Source organism: Protobothrops mucrosquamatus, unplaced genomic scaffold (genome assembly GCF_001527695.2).
Source record: "Protobothrops mucrosquamatus isolate PMUCROS unplaced genomic scaffold, P.Mucros_1.0 scaffold_185, whole genome shotgun sequence".
Classification (NCBI taxonomy): Eukaryota; Metazoa; Chordata; class Lepidosauria; order Squamata; family Viperidae; genus Protobothrops; species Protobothrops mucrosquamatus.
In genome coordinates, this window is record NW_015386261.1 from 1,533,188 (window position 1) to 1,551,753 (window position 18,566).

At 32.2% G+C, this 18,566-nt stretch overlaps 1 protein-coding gene across 1 annotated transcript in view; it reads right to left on the reverse strand.

The window, feature by feature from the left end:
* Positions 1-4,953: 4,953 nt before the first annotated feature.
* The window catches only part of GBE1 (1,4-alpha-glucan branching enzyme 1), a 118,721-nt gene continuing 105,108 nt past the window's right edge, over positions 4,954-18,566 (reverse strand). Inside the window, exons 15-17 of the mRNA XM_015824125.1 lie at positions 15,748-15,865; positions 12,834-12,890; positions 4,954-5,684 (exon numbers count right to left, since the gene is read on the reverse strand). Coding sequence (XP_015679611.1) covers positions 5,628-5,684; positions 12,834-12,890; positions 15,748-15,865 — 232 coding nt within the window. The 3' untranslated portion in view covers positions 4,954-5,627. The remainder of the gene's footprint in view (positions 5,685-12,833; positions 12,891-15,747; positions 15,866-18,566) is intronic.

The window sequence follows — 18,566 nt, forward strand, 5'->3', positions numbered from 1 at the left end:
TGTTATACACAGTAGACAATCAGTACATCCTGCTGATTATCAGCAGTGGAACCAGTGTATGAAAAGCACTGCCGCCCTTCAAACAGATGAATATTCCATGCTTCAAGAATGCTCGAATAAATTTTAAATATGCCATTGATATATTTTTTCTTCCATGATAGATTGGAATAAGATGTTCAAATAGTTGTATAGTTGTGTGCCACCTTTTCTTTCAAGGAGTATTTTTGTAGCATGGTAGCTAACCTGTGAATTGCACAATGCTTCGACATATGAATTACCTTATTTTGGACATTGATCTATTATTGTTTTTCCACAGGAGTTCACTAGTTGCCATGACATGAACATTTACTAGTTGCCAGGACACTCTCTTATTTGTTTCTCTAGCCTCTTATTTGTTTCTCCTATATATAGACATAGTCTCTACATATGCAGCAATCATAATAACCATTCACAGGTTTATCCTCCATGCATTTAATTAACTTTGTTGCCTGCATGAAATTCCTCACTTTAATGGCCATCATTCTGTTTTCTGGTGGCAAATTCTGTTACCAAGTTACCAAGTTCTCTCTGCTTAGTGAAAAACTATTTTCTCTCAACCTCACGTTTTCTCAATCTACCAAATGAGAGATTTTGAATGCTATTATATAGAGGAAAGACCCCATATTCTGGGTTGCATAGAGCTGTTTTGTTTCTTTCCACAACCACTAGAAAGGTCTGTATGTGCATTGGAAAGGGAGACTTGCTTGTCTCCCAATCTTTGTTACCTATTAAAATAAATTTTTGATATTAGATTGCTGATTCCTTACTATATTCCCTGTCTTCCAAACATTCAATACTTTTAGTAAAAAAAATACAAGGTGTAGTGAGATTTATCTTTCATACAGAAGGCATCTGGGTTCCAAACAGGATGCAGCATAATACGACCCAATAATGCTGACTTATTTAGAAGATTAAATTATACATAACTTGATGATGCATCTGAATGTTTTTAAGTACATGAATACACTAAAATATTAAATTCTTATAACAATCATATCATGGGGGTTAGATTTAGTTCTTTACTAAATGGCTTTATGGTTTTTCTAGGCTGGTTCTGATACAAAATACTACATAAAATGGCTTTTTAAAAATTGCTGTAATGTTTCAATGACATATAGAATTTGGATTGAAATTCAATTCTAATTATTATCCAAAATCATTATTATTCAAAGTAAAATTATTAAGAGGGGATTAAGCACATCATTTTTCATAATCATTAGTGTTTTTAGTTACAATAAGTCATATTTTGAATTGCAACTTTCCAATACAATTTGAAGATGGGGAAGGAGGGGTAGCCTCAAAACCACTTCCTAGACTACCATATACAAATGCATCTACTGCAGGGATGTCAAACTGCCGGCCAATGGGCCGGACGTGTCATCGGGGAACCACGCCCACTCCATTGCTGGCAATGGCGAAAAAGCTCCGATACGTTGCACAATGTCACATGACATCACGAGTTTGACATGTCTGATCTACTGGGTCAAAATAAGATGGGAAGAATGGGGAATATTGTTTACAAGAAAAAGAAAAAAAAGGCACAATATATTATCAGTTGCGGAGTCCTTGATGCTCTCTGAGCTTGGTTGTTTTCTTGCAGATGTTTCATTATTGAACTAGGTAACAACCTAATTACCCAACTAGGTAACATTATTATCAATTATTTATGCAGTTTAAAATAGTGAAAAAAGGGAAGAAGGGAAGATATATATAAAGACAGGAACTGAAAACAGGATGAAAAAATAAGTATATGATGAATATTGGAAGACTTTTTTTTAAGAAAATAGTGGCTATTAAGAAATAAAACAACCATACAAACAAATAAACAAAAACATGCAGAATGAGAATTGTAAGAGATTGTAATAACAATATTTATAAATAAATAGTTTCTCTCTTTGCCTCCCATAATCTGGTTTTCTTCCTAAGACTCCAGTTGAAGAGACTAATTTCAAGAGTCACTGATTTGAGGACAAACCTATTACTATCTGATTCCAATAATCTCCTTTCTACTGCAGTGTTATATTAAGAAGGACAGAGAATTGGAAATAGGGTGAGTCAGATATTTTCATTCTCATTTGATTGAGAACTAACTATATTCCAAATTACCCTATTCTGCATCATGTTTAAAGCAACATCGATACAGTACAACTTGTATCAAGTTGGAACATAGCCTTACAAAGTAGCTTACAAGCTACAGCTTTTATGACAAGTACAATTTAATTACAACTAATATCTGTGGGGAAAACTGCAAAGAGAAGTTGAAAAAAGGAGTGTTTGTTAAATGTTCATCCGTGATTAAACTGCTTACACAAATAGACTGTTCATTAAACTGTTCTGTTGTGCCAGTTCTCCTTGCAGACACATAAACTTGGATAGAAATTATTAACTGAATATTGTAATCCTGGATGGGTTGCTGCCACAAAAGTTAAAACAACCTTTACCATTAACATTGATGAATTTTCAAATACTTGTCCTTTTTTGAAAAGTGTTGCTTAGCACATCTATGTAACAAGAAACTAATTTTGCTATATGCAACAAAACTTGCTTATGTTGCAGTCTAAATAAACAGTAGGTAAATTGAAATGCATTTTAAACATGAAATATGTATTCAGGCCATCAAGAATAATATGTACTTGTACTTGCAAATACTTTCCTCATTTTTTAGGATTCCCAGTTGTTGCTTTGCAAGCATCTGTACTGTATATGGAATACGTATACATACACACACTCATGCCCACACAAATCCCTTTGATTTTAATAAATCTTTGGCATTAAGGGAAGATCATGTATGTAAATTGGATGAAAAGTTTCTGTATTTTTTCCATTGCTGTGCATTTAGCAGAAAAAACTATTTAACAAAATTACAATCCTAAATTTCTTCTGTTTGAACCAAATTTTTTCATGAAAGCTTTTAATGTGCATAGATAAGTTACTTTACAATACCAAAATGTACAAACACCGATTTTACATTTCTTTATTTGCACATCATTCTATAACATCTCATTACACGTACTATTTTCTTACATAAAAGTCTGATATGGACAATATCCTTATACACATATGGAAATCTAGAAACAATAGCATGTTTATTATATTATGTGCAATGTGTAAATTTAATAAAAGTGCACCTGTATTTATGGGACTGTTTATTTTATCTCCAGGTTGAAAGACTTATCTGAATTGTATAACTTTTATATAACTATCTGAATTTTCTTCAGGAAACTGCAAACTGTTGAACAGGTAATTAACCTAAACCTTATAATTTATGATTTTCAGAGAATTAAATACATCATGTATTATAGCATTTATATATACCAGGGGTGTTAAACTCGCAATGTCATGTGACGTTGCGATGTATCGCCAATTTCTTTCCATTGCCAGCAATGGGGTGGGCGTGGTTTTGCCACGACGCATCCGGCCCATGGGCCGGCAGTTTGACATCCCTGGTATATACTGTACCTCTGTATTCCAGTAACATTATTAATAGGAGCAATCTTATTCACTAGGTTTATGAGATGTTTATCTCAAATGTCTCACCTATTCTTGTCTGATAATGTTTGTGTAAATATGTGGGCAGGATGACAAAGTTTCTTCTTGTATGAATAATACCTAGCTTTTAGGATTGGTGGGAATAAATTCTGCAATTTTTATTTAAAATTCATTTATCTAAAATGAATGGTTTGGAGATGCATTAAAATGTTTCCAGATAGTTTTGAAGCAGAGCAGGCCAATTAGACATGATATTAAGAAACTTGATCTCTAGTAGCTATCATAAGGGAAAGTTAGGAAGGCACTGGTGATATGGTCTCGACAAAAACAGCAAAATAATAACTCACAAATTCTGTCCTGAATATTTTTGATAATTACATATCAAATTACATAATGTAATTACATTACATAATTACATAATGTAAAACAAAACTGAAATAACTTTTTATACAAGATATTTTTACAATTTTGGCAATTCAGAATTCAATCTTTTATACCTGCTACTGGTATTAACTTTTTTAAAGGTAACATTAAATACCACATTTTTAGCTTTATAAAAATAATTCTCTATCATTGTTCAGTGATAACTGACATAGTTTGGTTTCAAAAGATGTTAAGTCATAACTAGTCAGCAGTGTAACTAAACTGATGATGCAGTCTTTAATACAAATGAATATGAATTTTCATTGAAAATACATTTGAAATTGTTAGGACTTTTAAAAATGTATACATGGTAAAAAAAATTATGAAAGTGAATATGGTTTAATTTGTTTTTAAAATTTTACAGAGTTAAAAGTTAAATGTTTACTTCTTTACCTCTATAGCTATCTGGTTTGGCACAACAACCAAACTAGACAGACACAGACTTCAATGGCTAGTTAGGACTGCAGAAAAAATAATTGCAATCAACCTGCCTTCCATTGAGGACCTGTACACTGCACAAGCCAGAAAGAGGGCTATGAAAATATCTATAGACCTCTTACATCCTGGACATAAACTGCTTCAACTTCTTCCCTCAAGAAGGGCACTGCACGACAAAACAACCAGACACAAAGACAGTTTTCCCCCCCATGCTATCACTCTGCTAAACAACTAATTCTCACAACACTGTCTATCCCTAGGATGTCAAACCACCTAGTAGGGCTATATTATTTATTATCCTTCTCATCTTTTCATTTTTCCTATTACCTATTTCCTTAGCTTCTCATGACTATAACTTTGTTATTTGTATCTCATGGTTTATGTTGATTGTCTTTATTTGTTGTTTGCTTATTTAGTATCCTATGACTATCACTGAGTTTGTAGCTTATGATTTATGATGACTGTATTTTATGATTATGACCACGATTTATTATTTGTTGCTTGTATGTACACTGAGAGTTTATGCACCAGAGACAAATTCCTTGTGTGCCCAATCATACTTGGCCAATAAATAAAGAATGAATGAGTCCTAACACTCTAGATAGAATACATAAATTAATAACTTTATTTTGTAACAGTTTTTTAAAAATAAGCACATTTTAAAAGACATTCCATAGTTTTTTATTTTTGCAGACCTAAATTTATGAGCTCAATATTGTACTTTCAATGAGGTTCCTTTATAGTTGGGGTCTTTCCATGAAAAGGATTTATTAGTTTTTCAACAAACCGTATTTTCCTTGTAATAATGTATCTCAGGAAAACACAATACAACTTAGATCTGGAATCCAGTGTTAGTGCATCTCATGGCTACTTATTTCTAAAACAAAATGGGATCTAATGAGAAAAATACACCTACATGTGATTAGAATAAATCTGGGAATACTGCAATCAATTTTTGAACATGCCTTGTAACATACTTCAATCTTTATGTGAGAACAAACTGTTTCTGAAATCCAGTTCTGTAATACAAATTGTTCATAATGCATTTGTTCTTTCATGATTATAGATCATCTCTTTGAATAAACATTTTATAGTATATTTGTAATTATGAATAAATAAATGTTCATTTAAATTTCTTAGTTATGAACACACACTTATGCAGAAAAAAACAATATTTTGGATGCCATTATCATCAAATATTACTTGGCCTTCAAAGTAATGGAGCCAGTTGCAAGTCTTTACATCTGAATATCCATGTTTTGAAGCACTATTGCCACTCTGCTTGGAATGTATACCTAAAGGGAGAATAAAAAAAATCTTATTATTGAGCCGTAAAAAAACCTTTGTGATATGGGAGGCATAAATCTAAATGACTTAAATAAATTACTTATAATGTTACATTATTTAATGTCACTGAAGAATCAAACACTTATTAAATATAGCATGGATGTAGAGTGAAATTCTGGATTTGCGTATTTGGTCTTAAGACTAATTAATAGAAATGATAAACTTTGCATCCTTGTCATCCTAATACCCAATGCTGGATTGGGTAATAGGTTTAAATGAAATTGGAACTAGAAGACACATGTGATTTAAACTGATCAAGTCTGAATGTTTGAGGACATGCACTAGTAAATGACAAACTCTTACTATTAAATTTGATCGCCATGGACTGAATTTGTACTTTGCCCGAGATGTCATTCAGTAGAAGTAAATACAGCAGAAGAAATAGTAAAGCATTTAGAAATAGTAAAGCGTTAAGTCAGAGGGCTGAAATGCGTCTCACTGTGATATATATATGTTGAACAAATTTATTGAAAAATGATAATAATATTCTTTCAACATTATGATTAAGATAGTTTTTTTTATTCTTTCACAGAGAAACTCTGAATCTGAACTCATTTTTAGGTAAGAAAAAAAGAACTCTGTAACAGTGGATTTTATAATGTTCCTTTCACAGATCATATTCTGAGTTGTTGTTTTTAACCAATTGATATATATTCTTTACAGACTGCAGAGTGTAACTGATCATGTAAGTTGATCTCAATAAAAATGCAATCAGAAAAACATAAGTTGCTAACTGAAGATTGTTGCCTAACTTTTTGACAATGCTTTTAACGCCACTTGGCATTTCTAGTATAATGCTATTTCCATACCTGTTAAGAGCTAACTCATAGCATAAAGTGACTTTATAGTCAGCAACCAGAATAAATGATGGAGAGAGAGAGAGAGAGAGAGAGAGAGAGAGAGAGAGAGAGAGAGGAAGAGAGAGGAAGAAGGAGAGAGAGAGAGAAGGGGGGGAGAGATAGAAATCTTCACTGAATCAGACTGTAACATGTCCAATGGATCATAGCTATCTGTCAGTGATCAGAGTGTTTTGTGATAAATAACTCCCACAAATCTGCTCAGCAGGTAAGGACATTTGACATATACCTAGAATCCTGTACTCTGAAATTTACGGAACAAAAAAAAAAAGTCAGTGAAGTGGTTAATGATACTTGGTTATTGCAAAATATGTGATAAGGGGTTTATTTCCAAATATTTTAGCAAACAAAACCATACATTGCTGATACTTCAAATAGTTCAGTGGAGAAAATCCCATGTTTAACATTAATGAGAAATAAGTAAGAGACAGTTATTAATTAAGGGCAGACAATCTATTAATGAAAATTCTCACTGACAAAAGGATGTGGGCTGATGTCTTTTTTTTTAACTTAGCAATAGCTAGATGAGCATGGGTTCTTTACCCCTTCTATAATCCCAACTATTATTATTTCTGCCTTCTTAGACTATATGGATTCCACTTACATTTAGAAAATGACATTTAATATGGAAAAAAGTATGTATTAAGCTACCCAATACTATCTACAGTCCAAAGAATCAACATATCAAAAGAGATATTTTAATGTATTTTTGATAATACTGTACTTTAAAAAATTAAAACAATATTAAGAAAGCAAACATGTTAATATATCCGCAAAGTAAAATAGATTTTCATTTCTCTTGATCATAGTCATCAGTTGAAAGTCTTATTTATGCCCCTGTATATGAGAACTTCCTGAAAAAGTTCCACCTTTTTTTTTCATTTGTAGAGAAAACTGGATTAAATTATATTTTAGCATTTGAAGGAGGAAATTGGATATGATTTTCCTGCCATTATTAATTACTAGCACTATTTCACTTTCCACATCAGGTTTTCTTGCTCTTTCCAATGCCATTGAAAGCAGCTTGAGGGCAAAGATTTGGGGAAAAAAAACACAAAAAAACAACCACCCTTTTCTCTTTGCCTGCCTTGATTTTACAAAGTTTTGCTGCAGACAAATCTTGATTTTTACCCTTTCCTTTTTTTCCAGCAGAAAGGGTCGCAACCCCCTCCCCCAATTTGGGGACTATCTATCCCATTAACCAGATTTGGTTAAAGGGAAATTCCTTCTTTTTCTGCTCTGCCAGAAGGCCACAGAATCAACCAAAATATGACTAGGTTGGGATGGCATTTTCATATCTTTGCCTTCTTTTTTTCCTTTTCTGGAAACTTGTCCTTATATTATACCAAAATATAATTAGCCAAAAAGCCCATAATTGATTTCTCTCTTTGTCCCCCTGCCACTAAAAATAGAAATATGTTAAAACTTAACAATTGGTATGGGAACTTTTAAAATCTATTTAAGTTTACTTATATGTTACCTTCAAGAGACTCACAACAATAAAAATCAATAAAATATATTTTCAAAATAAAATCAGCACAAAAATATAGATATTTGATGATTAAAAATATATTTATCCAAAATAGCCAATATTTCATCAATTTATTCCCCAGAGATATGCTAAAAATAATATTTTTCATACTTCTAGGTTACAATGTTAAAGAGGGCAGCATTCTTACCTCAGAAAGAAAAAGAATTCCAGAGGGTTATAGTATTAACCTTCCCCTTCTCAAATGCTAACCCCCAAATAGGTCACTGGTACAGGTAGGCAAAGAGATCTCAATGACTGCACTTCCTTCTTTTAATATAATTAACTAATAATGAAAGGATATAAATTTCCTTCAAGCCCCAACTTTTTAAAAAAAATCATTGAAAACTTTTTTTAGTACACAGGCTTATTGTTATTATTAGGGTTTTTCCTAGAATATTTTAATCCAAGTATTATGGTTATGTGGATAATGTGTTCCACCCTAAGACTCAGTGAAAACTTGCTCCATTTAAATGCAGACTACTTTTCTATTGCACACGTTGAGTTTAATTAAATAAATACCAAATTTTAAAAAATGAGAAATCTATAATGTGGAAAAAGAAGGAAAGCTACAAATAACATATGAAAACGTAGTGAAAAAGAATTCCTTTAACACTGTTGAAAGACTAAACATGGTGTTAAATTTAGAAGTGCATCAATATTAATAGATGCACCATTCCATCCAAAAGAAACTGATTTGCTAGTACAAGGTCAGTGAATCTCTGACTCAGCCATCCTTATTCTGCCTGTTTGGGAACATCCACATGCCTGCCACATCAATTTAATTGAATGCAGATTCAAATAGCATTAATGGAATATCAACATAAATATATCTGCCAACATTTATTCTGGAACATATTTAATTTGAATTTTAATTTATGTTTAAACTATAACGTACATTTTGTAGAAAAATGTCAATTATTACTGAATAATTGATAAAACAATAGCTAATTGAGAATGTGTCAAGTTGTCATATCATATTGGGGAAAAGCAAATACATGTCATGCTTGCAGCTGAAAATATATAAGAGAGAGTCAAGTTGAATTTCTTCGCTCCATCGAGAATAACATGTAAATGCACAATACACTAAGTTTTGTGGTTTCTACTAAATATCCAAAAGTGCAAACCATACTTATGCTCAACTTGAATTGGCTTAAGTGGAATTTCCTTTTGAAAATATTGGCGCAATTGTTTTGTGATTCAGTGTCATTTAAAAAGAGTATAGATTTCTATAGAAAATGCAGCAGCATAAAGTAAAAAATATAGAATAAGCCATCACTCTACTACTGCCCATTTTTGTAGTTAGCCAGAATAGATTAAAGTGAAACTGATTGTGGATTAAGAAATACCAAAACCAAATTGAAACAACAAATAAAACAACAAGCAAAAAGAAGCCAAACTTACATCACCAAAGACCCAGTGTTATAATTACAAACAATTATCAATTGTTTGATACTGGTATAGTATTAACATTACTGAAGTAATAACAAATGACTTCAAAAGAGATGAGTCTGGAAAGAAGCAAAATTACCAAAGTAACTACTGTTTACATTCAAGTTGATAACGAAAGACTTTGATCATTTACAATATTATGGATGGTAGTTACTATGGGGGTTTAAAATAGCTGAAATTTATACACACACAGTTGTCCTTAATTATATTAAAAACACGAATCCCGGGTATACACATGTCGTGAAAATGATAAATAAATCTGAACACCAGGATAAAATATAAACAAAAACTGTTTAATCTGCAAAAATGCTGAGCTTTCGTCGTGTAAAACACCAGATCTGGGAGTTTGTTTATGTAACTGGCTGCCTCTGCGCTCTAGCCCTTGATCGGGTCATTGGTCCACCCATTAATACCGGACGTTCTGTTCTTAAAGGGGCGATACTCGTCAGTGTATTGTCAGTTTTTTAAGTTGATCTCCCCCCCCCCCATCGTTGTTATTCTCCTGGCGTGTGTGCAAGCACTCGGGGAGCGGCTATTGGCTTGTGTGTATACAGTATGTGTGTATCTATGTATGTGTGCAAGTGCATGTATGAATTAATGGGCTTGTTCCCAGCAAAGTGGGTACAGAATTCAAGCTTGAATAGTTTAAAAAGCTGTTTCCTTGTAAAGAAATGTAGGATAAATTATGCTTTCAATTTATCCGTCTTTTTATCATATGCTGTTTTGGGATTTTTTTTTCTTTTCACTCCAACTAACTGATCTAATTTATTCTACTACTTATACTGTATGTGTGAATCTCTGCTTAAACTTCTACAGCAAGAACCAGTGCAGCAGAAGTTACTATTCCCAATTTACCTCACAAAGTAATGGGTCATTCATTTTCTTTGAGTCTTATAGTGCTGTCATCTAATAACATGAATAAAGTCCCCATCAGTTATAAAACATACTTAATGTCCCTCTTCCCTCTTCAGGACTTCATCACATAGTTCACTTCTTCCCACATTCAACAAATCCATGAATCATATTATTTTTATCTATTTTTATCAAAAAAAATCTATAAATGTTTTCCAGTCTTTTAAGAAAATATTTATTATTATTTATTTATTATTTTTTCCTTGATCAAACAGGTCAATTTTGCCATTTCTGTTAATTCTATCATCTTCATAGTACAATCCTCCATTATGGTAGTTCATTATTTTTCCACCTTTGCACATACAATAGCTTCATTGAAGTTACTATATATAAAACCAATTTTCCATGTGCCGTTTCTAACTGGCTATCCAGTTGTTCAAATATCCTTTGGAATATATCAGTTGTAATCCCTATCTGCTCTGTTAATAATGTTCTCTTCCCTATTTTCGTTGCTTTCCAGGTTGTAGTCATTTCTGTTTTTAATTTATAATCCATATAGATATAGCATCAAAAAGATCCTTTAAAAAATTCTTTTAGTCCTTAACTTTTTAGTTCAATTCAGCACTTCATAGGTTTACAGTCACATGGTCTTTCTCAAATGCCACTTATCTCTTCATTTAAAAGACTTAGCCATTGAGTCTCCTTAAGAAAATCTTCTTTCCCACAGAGGTATGCATTATTAATTTAATTTAATTTAATTTAATTAAGAGCAGAAAATTTAAAATTTAACTGGTCCCTTCTGTTTTAGTTTTTATAATTCAAATTCTTAATATGTTTTTTTTTTTACTAAGGAGAACTTTCTTTTGATTAATTTTAAACCTTTATGACTAGTTGTTTATTTTTCTTATTGATTATATCCCAGGTTGTAAAGACAGTCAACAGATGTCTAGTTGCTTTGCTGTTTGAAAGATCTCTATAAGTGTCAAAGTATTTATATCCAAATATGCTTTAGAAAACAAAATTTTATTTGAGCCAAATGCCCTTAAAGTAGACTCTGCATGAGGCTGAGAGCTTGATATTCCTTCATTGGCTTCTGTGTTCTATCCAGTGTGCTTAAAGTTTCCATTCAGATCTGGTGAGTTTTCTTGTGAAAAGCAACCTTCTGGAGCACATGTGGGTGATCTCTTGGGTTCTCCTATATCTGTAGAAACTCTACAGGTCTGGCCTCACAACCAGGTCACAAATTTCCACCTCAGTATTGTCTTCAGTTATTGGAGCAGTTTACCATTTTCTCCATCCAGAAATCCAACACAAATATGTTTGAAATAGATGAGCTTTACCCGAAGGTGCATAGTGAATAGAGATATAGGTATTTTTATTAATGCAACCTGTTACTATGTGGATTTTTAATTTATTTAATTTTTAACTGTGAATGTTTACAGTGGTTATCTTACTAAATAAGAATTCAGGTTAAGCATGAAGCTGGATTTTAATCAAAATTAAATATTACCACGCTATTTATATATATATAAAACCCATTTCCATTAACGGGTCACATTGATTGTAGACAACGAGATTAAAAAATTTGCAACTTATACTTCAGATCTCTTTGTATTTATTGATCTATATATTTTTTATTTTTATTATGAACAGTATCAAAGCAGAAGAGTATATTACTGAAATCAGGAACTGTTTATTTCCCATAAGCCACATTTATTTTCTTCTTCTGACAAAATTATGAAGGCTCTTCCACAAATAATATATCTGATAAAATAGCTTTAAACCAGTAGAAAAAAACAAGCTTAATTGAAATCTACTAGTTTATGGAAAAATAAATATCATTAATATTTACTATTAGGAGGGTTTCTTTTCTGCTTTGAGAAATCTTAAAAAAATATATATTATCCAAAACAGGGTTTGTTTGTTTTTACTTGTTGCAATGCTGCTTTAAAGGTAATATACAGAAACCATAGCTGCATGGTTATTTGGAATATCAAGGGTTGTCCAAAACATCAAGTCTACAGCAGAGAAATCAGTAAAAATTGGAGATCTTTGCTCACTAGAAACATGTTCGGCTAATGCAGGGGGAGTCTTTAGATTCTGCTCTTCATGCTGACAAAGTGAAGGAAATGGTCTATAATCTTAAAAGGTGATAATGCGTAAATATGTCATAACACTCTTTGTCCATTCAATTCTGAAGTCTACCAACTAAAAAAAAATGTGAAACACAATACTGAACAGATGTCTTAAGATGTTTTAAGTACTGTAACTCTACTTTCAGTTTGTAACATACATTAATGTTTGGTGAGGTGTGGTTTGTTTTGCACCTGTTGGTTTAGGCCTGGAGATGAGGATCTCGCTTTTTTGTCATGCTACTATTTTGCCTACACACCTGTCTGCAACTTTACCTTCAAGTAGTGGTGTCCTCGGCTTTGGCCATCACTTTCATTCAGTGCATTGGGTTGCTAAGGAACACAAAGGAAAGGATGACCCACACTCAGGGTTCAAACTTATATTGTAGTGCCATTATCATGCCATTAGCTTGTAGCTAGATTCAAACTATATTAAATGCTTGGTTATTCAGTTTTTTATCATGCTTTTTTCACATGCATTTGTTAAATTGATTTTTACAGTTGTTCCAACCTTTGTATACATTAATTGTATTTTGCATCTGCACTATGCTTGTCATGTTGATAATATGTTATGGTTAATAAGATCATAATAATTATCTGAGGCTGTATATTAATTTTTCATTACATTGGTAGAATAGTAAAATTTGCAGGAAACCACTCTTCAGAACTACATTGAAATCACTTTCCCACACTGGGATTTCATTCACTGTAATGTATAAAGTACAGAACAAGAATATACATATATGCAGACAATATATGCAAAAAGGTATATACAGAATGATCAAGGATATTACTGTTGTTTACTGGTACATATTCTAAGGTCACTGAGATGATTGTTTATGAATATAAATATGACCATAGTTGGTTTCTGATACTGTATAATATTTATTTTGTTTATGTATTTTATTTACATCATGCCTTTTTTTTTTTTTACAAAAGCAACTCCAAGTGGTGAACGTAGCTAATACTCCTTCCTATTTTCCCCACAACAGCCCTGTGAGGTGAGTTGGGCTGAGAGAATTTCACCCACCTAATTTTCATAGCTAAAGTGACACTAGAACTCAGGGTCCACCCAGTTTCTAGCATGATGACTTAACCACTAGACAAAACTGGTTCAAGTATATACAATAAAAAATATGTAGTCTATAAATGATTGGATCTGAAAATGCCTTAACTGATTTAGAGTTGAGTTAAACAGTTTTGATTTTTGTTCTATAAAAAATTCACTGTGTTTGGATTTGGCCCACAAAGTTGTTCCTTTACTGCCCTTTTTTCATCAGCACCTAAACTAGGCAAAATAAATTACATATTGATATTGATGGTACAATATAGATAATGACATATAGATATGGCTTGCTTACAGCAATTGCTAGATAATTTGTTTAATCTGTTTATGAATACTGCATCTGTGCATGATGATGAAAGAATGCTGCTATTGTCCAGTTATACAAGAGAAAAAACAGGAAGAAAAAAAACAACAAGGTAGAGAAAAGTATTATTTGGGAAGTACAGTGTTGCTTTGTGACAAACATTGAGTGTATAGATCAGATATTTTACTCTTTAGTAAGTCACTGAGAAATCTACAAATGTGAAAAAGGTTTACAACACAACTGCTGATTTAAACAAAAGAACATAATTTGGAATTGAATTATGTAATTTTATATGCACAAATATGGTATTGGATTTGTAGATATTATAGGATGGTCTATGATGGAAGTAAAGCAGGCATAAAAATAAATGGAATACTTAGCAAATGGTTGTGTAGAACAAGGTAATGATGTGTGGTTGGACAAATTTATGAGCATACTTGTGGTACTTACTATTAGAGCTATTTTATTTGGGGATATAAGTGTATGTATACTTTGTATGCAGTTGAAGCCACATTATTTGGATGAGAACACAAAATGATTTGCAGTAAATGCTAGTATGACTGAATGATAACAGTGTATGAGGGGAATGGATATGATAATCCATATATATAAACCAAGATTTTTTGATGCTAAAGGAAAATGCAGAGTGAACAAATGTTAAGCTACACTAGTGGCAGTAGAATACTCTAGTAGTGATGAATGAACATTCATTGAATACAAGAGTGAGTGATTAGTACAAAAGAAATACACAGAAGTACATTTCAAAACAAATGTATGAAGGGAGAATGAACAGATGAATAAGAGGAAAAAGAAAACTAAGAAATTTTGGTTGGAGGAAATTGGTAATTTCCTGAAAAAAAGAGGGAAATGAGAAGATTAAAAAAGAAATGGCAACATATTAATTGGACATGATGGATGAAAGAATGTTTGCGAGAATTGAAATATATGAAGTAAAATAGAATTATGAGTTCTACTGGAGTAAATTAGCTGTACTTTCTTTTATTATCTCATGTATTAAGATCATCTTTTAATTCCTTTTAGTGCTCTATTTAATGTTGCTTATCCTGAATTTAAAGATAGTCTAAGCTGTGAAAACACTTTCCCAGTGAATAAAAGAAAAGGAAGGAAAGAAAAAGAGTCCAACATTATTATATTCTGCTTACATTTTTTCTTTGGACTGCAGTTTGTGTTTAACATGATCAAAATTTTGCACTGAATAAATTATATAAGAATCCCCACATGTAAAATAAAAAAAAATGAAACAGTGCATCACATGCAAGTTTACTCCATATTCTTTTGTTTTTTGTTTTTAAATTAAACCTTAAAAAGGAAATAAAAAAATATTATGCTTGCATTACTAAGTTAAATACTTCTAATACTCAAATTCTCATATTGTATAAAAGAAAAACTAGAGGTTTTAATAGATGATCCCAGTTGATTAAAATATTAGCAATGAAAATCATAGGATGCATACATGCAAAGAATTAAACACACAAATTATTGGTATATTGAAATTTAATTGAACATTAAAAAACCAGGAAATCATGAAAATGTTGTTAAATTTATTACATGCATATTTGGAAGGTCAGAATTCTTACATAAAGTTTAAAATATTGAGAAATAGTTTAGCTGGCCTTTCTTTAGCCATATAAACATTTTTATAACATTTACTTTTATAATTGTTCATGCAAGATCAATTACCATATTTTATAAAGGGAAAGGATGAAGGCAATACGCAGGGATTTAATACAAAATTTAAAATATTAACTATCTCTCTGAAGATGTACTTTAGAAAAATTAAAGTAGAAAAGTGTACTTACCAAAAGAGAATTAGATCGATGATTATGTGAATACTGCTGAGAAAAAAATTCTGTAGTATGATCCAGTCTATTATGTCCTCCATACTCTGGAGCATCAGAATCCAAGGCAATTTTATATGTATGGCAATAGTTAAGGATTTCTATAGCAGATTTACATCATTTAAAATAAAAAATAATACACGTCTATAACATTTAGATATTCTCTGTTTTGTATGTCATGAGCTGAATACACATAACCTTCCATTAGCATGCTGGGGTCACATTAAAAAAAATATCAAAGCAGTCAAAAAATAAATTTCATTTGCTTAATCTTTTTTAGATAAATGTAATTAGACCTAAATAAAATAATTAGATGTAATTATCTTTCAATATACAAAAAAAACAGATGACTCTTAGTATGTTTAGCAATTTTCTTCTTCTATATAATTATAATTAGGGAACAAATTTTGAAGACAGTTTAGGGAAATAGGTTGTTATAAGGAATCAAATTGCTCTCTAATCTACATGAACAAAGGTTATACATACTACTATTCAAGTATCTGTTTATTATTCAGTATAAAATATATTTACCTATTTTACCTGAAGGAATAAATTTAGTCTATACCCAGTTATTTAGTAATAACCTGCTTGTAGGAAAATTGAATTTATTTTGGCGTAAACGTGTGTAAGACTTCCAGTAACCATGAATTAAATATAAAGAAAAATGACTAAATTTATGAACTTTGGTCCCACTTAATTTACTCATGGTTTACCACCATTAACTCAATGTGACTTAAGTCATAATTATCAAAATGTTTCAAGTGAAAACACAGAGGATTATTACGAAATTTAATACAAAGGGAACTTTGAAATGGGAACTTTGAAAAATGAAAAGCTATGAAATTTATTTACAAAGAAATGTCAAATACCATTCATGTATCCACACACAAACACACATAAATATATTCAAGAAAAGTCTGGACTTGACAATCCTGCCCCAAGCAAGATCCCATAAGCAAGAATGACCCTCAACTCCATTCAATGTAAAAGTTTTACTTTACTAAAGGCCAAGTGGATTCCAGTATAGCAAAGCCAGAACTGAGGTTAGCGCACCAAATTTTCATAAATAACTTTTTCCCATTTGTCCCTTCCCATTTTTGATCTCTCTTTGTCCAATCAATTCAAATAAAATGTTTTGGAACAGTCTTTTCATCTGTAGAGTAGGCGGTGCAAAGGTGCATGCCTTTCCCAGCTATCTGACCTTGAAGTTGTGTCGCTAGAAGGTATGATGAGTTCTTAGCCTCCCCTCCTCTCCCATCCAAGACCATCCCAACATCCTCCCTCCATAGTTCATGGCAGACTGTCAGCCAGTGAATATGAAGTGCATGAGTGAGATGGCAATTCTGACTACAACCTTTGAAATCATTCAATCATAATTTCTAAAAGCTAATTCAGATTTCTTATGCTGTCACACAGCTAGAATCAGGCTGCATTTTCTTTGGGACTTGTTTGTAACATTGTCACATTAGCAAGTCCTTTCCAAAAGCTTTTTGAGTATCCTTACTTTGTTAGATAGGCTTGTTTCTTTCCAAAGATACAAATTGATAATGATATGGCAACTATAGTTTTTCTATTCCAGCAATGTTCTTGATAGATCCTTGGCTAAATCTGGAACCAAGTCATTCCAATTGATGGCATAGGGTTTCCTGCCTAAGCAGGGGGTTGGACAGAAAACTTCCAAGATCTATCCTATCCTATCCTATCCTATCCTATCCTATCCTATCCTATCCTATCCTATCCTATCCTATCCTATCCTATCCTATCCTATCCTATGGAAGTAGAGAGCTCTAATTTCCTGTCTCCTGGATTATCTTCAGGTATTGTTCCAAAATTCTTGATGCCTGTAGAGAGCCATGGCTGTGTGTGTGTGTGTGTGTGTGTGTGTATGTGTGTGTTGAGAGAAAAAGATCTTGGAGAAATGAAGGTTGCAAAAATGTGTATTAAGCTAGAAAACAGAAGGCATGAGGAACAAACTTAGACTGATTTTTCCCTAATTCGCTTGAATGTACAAGGGGAGAGGCAAAAAGTCAGATTTTCAAGATTCTATTAGTAAGCCTGTATCAACAGAATACCAGCCAGATTGTGGATACAATTTCCTGACTTGGCCTACCCGAAAGGACTAACAGTCTCCCATACAGAACATTTTTATCCCTACCCTAGAGCAATATATTTCTTATTAGAATGATAACGGACAGATATAACACCACCTGAAAATACTGCACATGCATATATTCCAATATAGATGTTGAATCTATATCACATGTGTTGATAAATTCTCACTGCGGCAATGGCAAACTGTTCTCCTACCACAAGATGTAACTATTTTTATGCTCAAGAGATTACCACTTTCCCTTAATGGGACTAATTTCCCCCCAAACACTACAAGATTCTGATCAACAACTATGGTTTACAGAAACTATTTAATATCGCTCTTACATTAGTAACTGTTCCTGAAAAATTAAATGATGTAAATTACTTAGGGCAGCCTTTGCTTGACCTAAATCCCTGCAAAAGTATTATAGTGTGTTCAAAGCTGATGCTTAAGTCAGCATGTTTCACAGAGGATTGATCCAGAAAAACTCCTAAAACAGCATGCAGAAACCCTCTTCCAGTAATTGTTTATACTGACAATCATCTTTAGTTCCTCCTTGCCTACCAGAAAGATCAAAATACTATTTGGATTACTTTATGGCTGCTTCTCCATTGAAATATGATTTCAGCAGGTGCCTGCACATTGCCTGCACACTGCTGAAATGATTCATTATGTATTTATAGAGGTA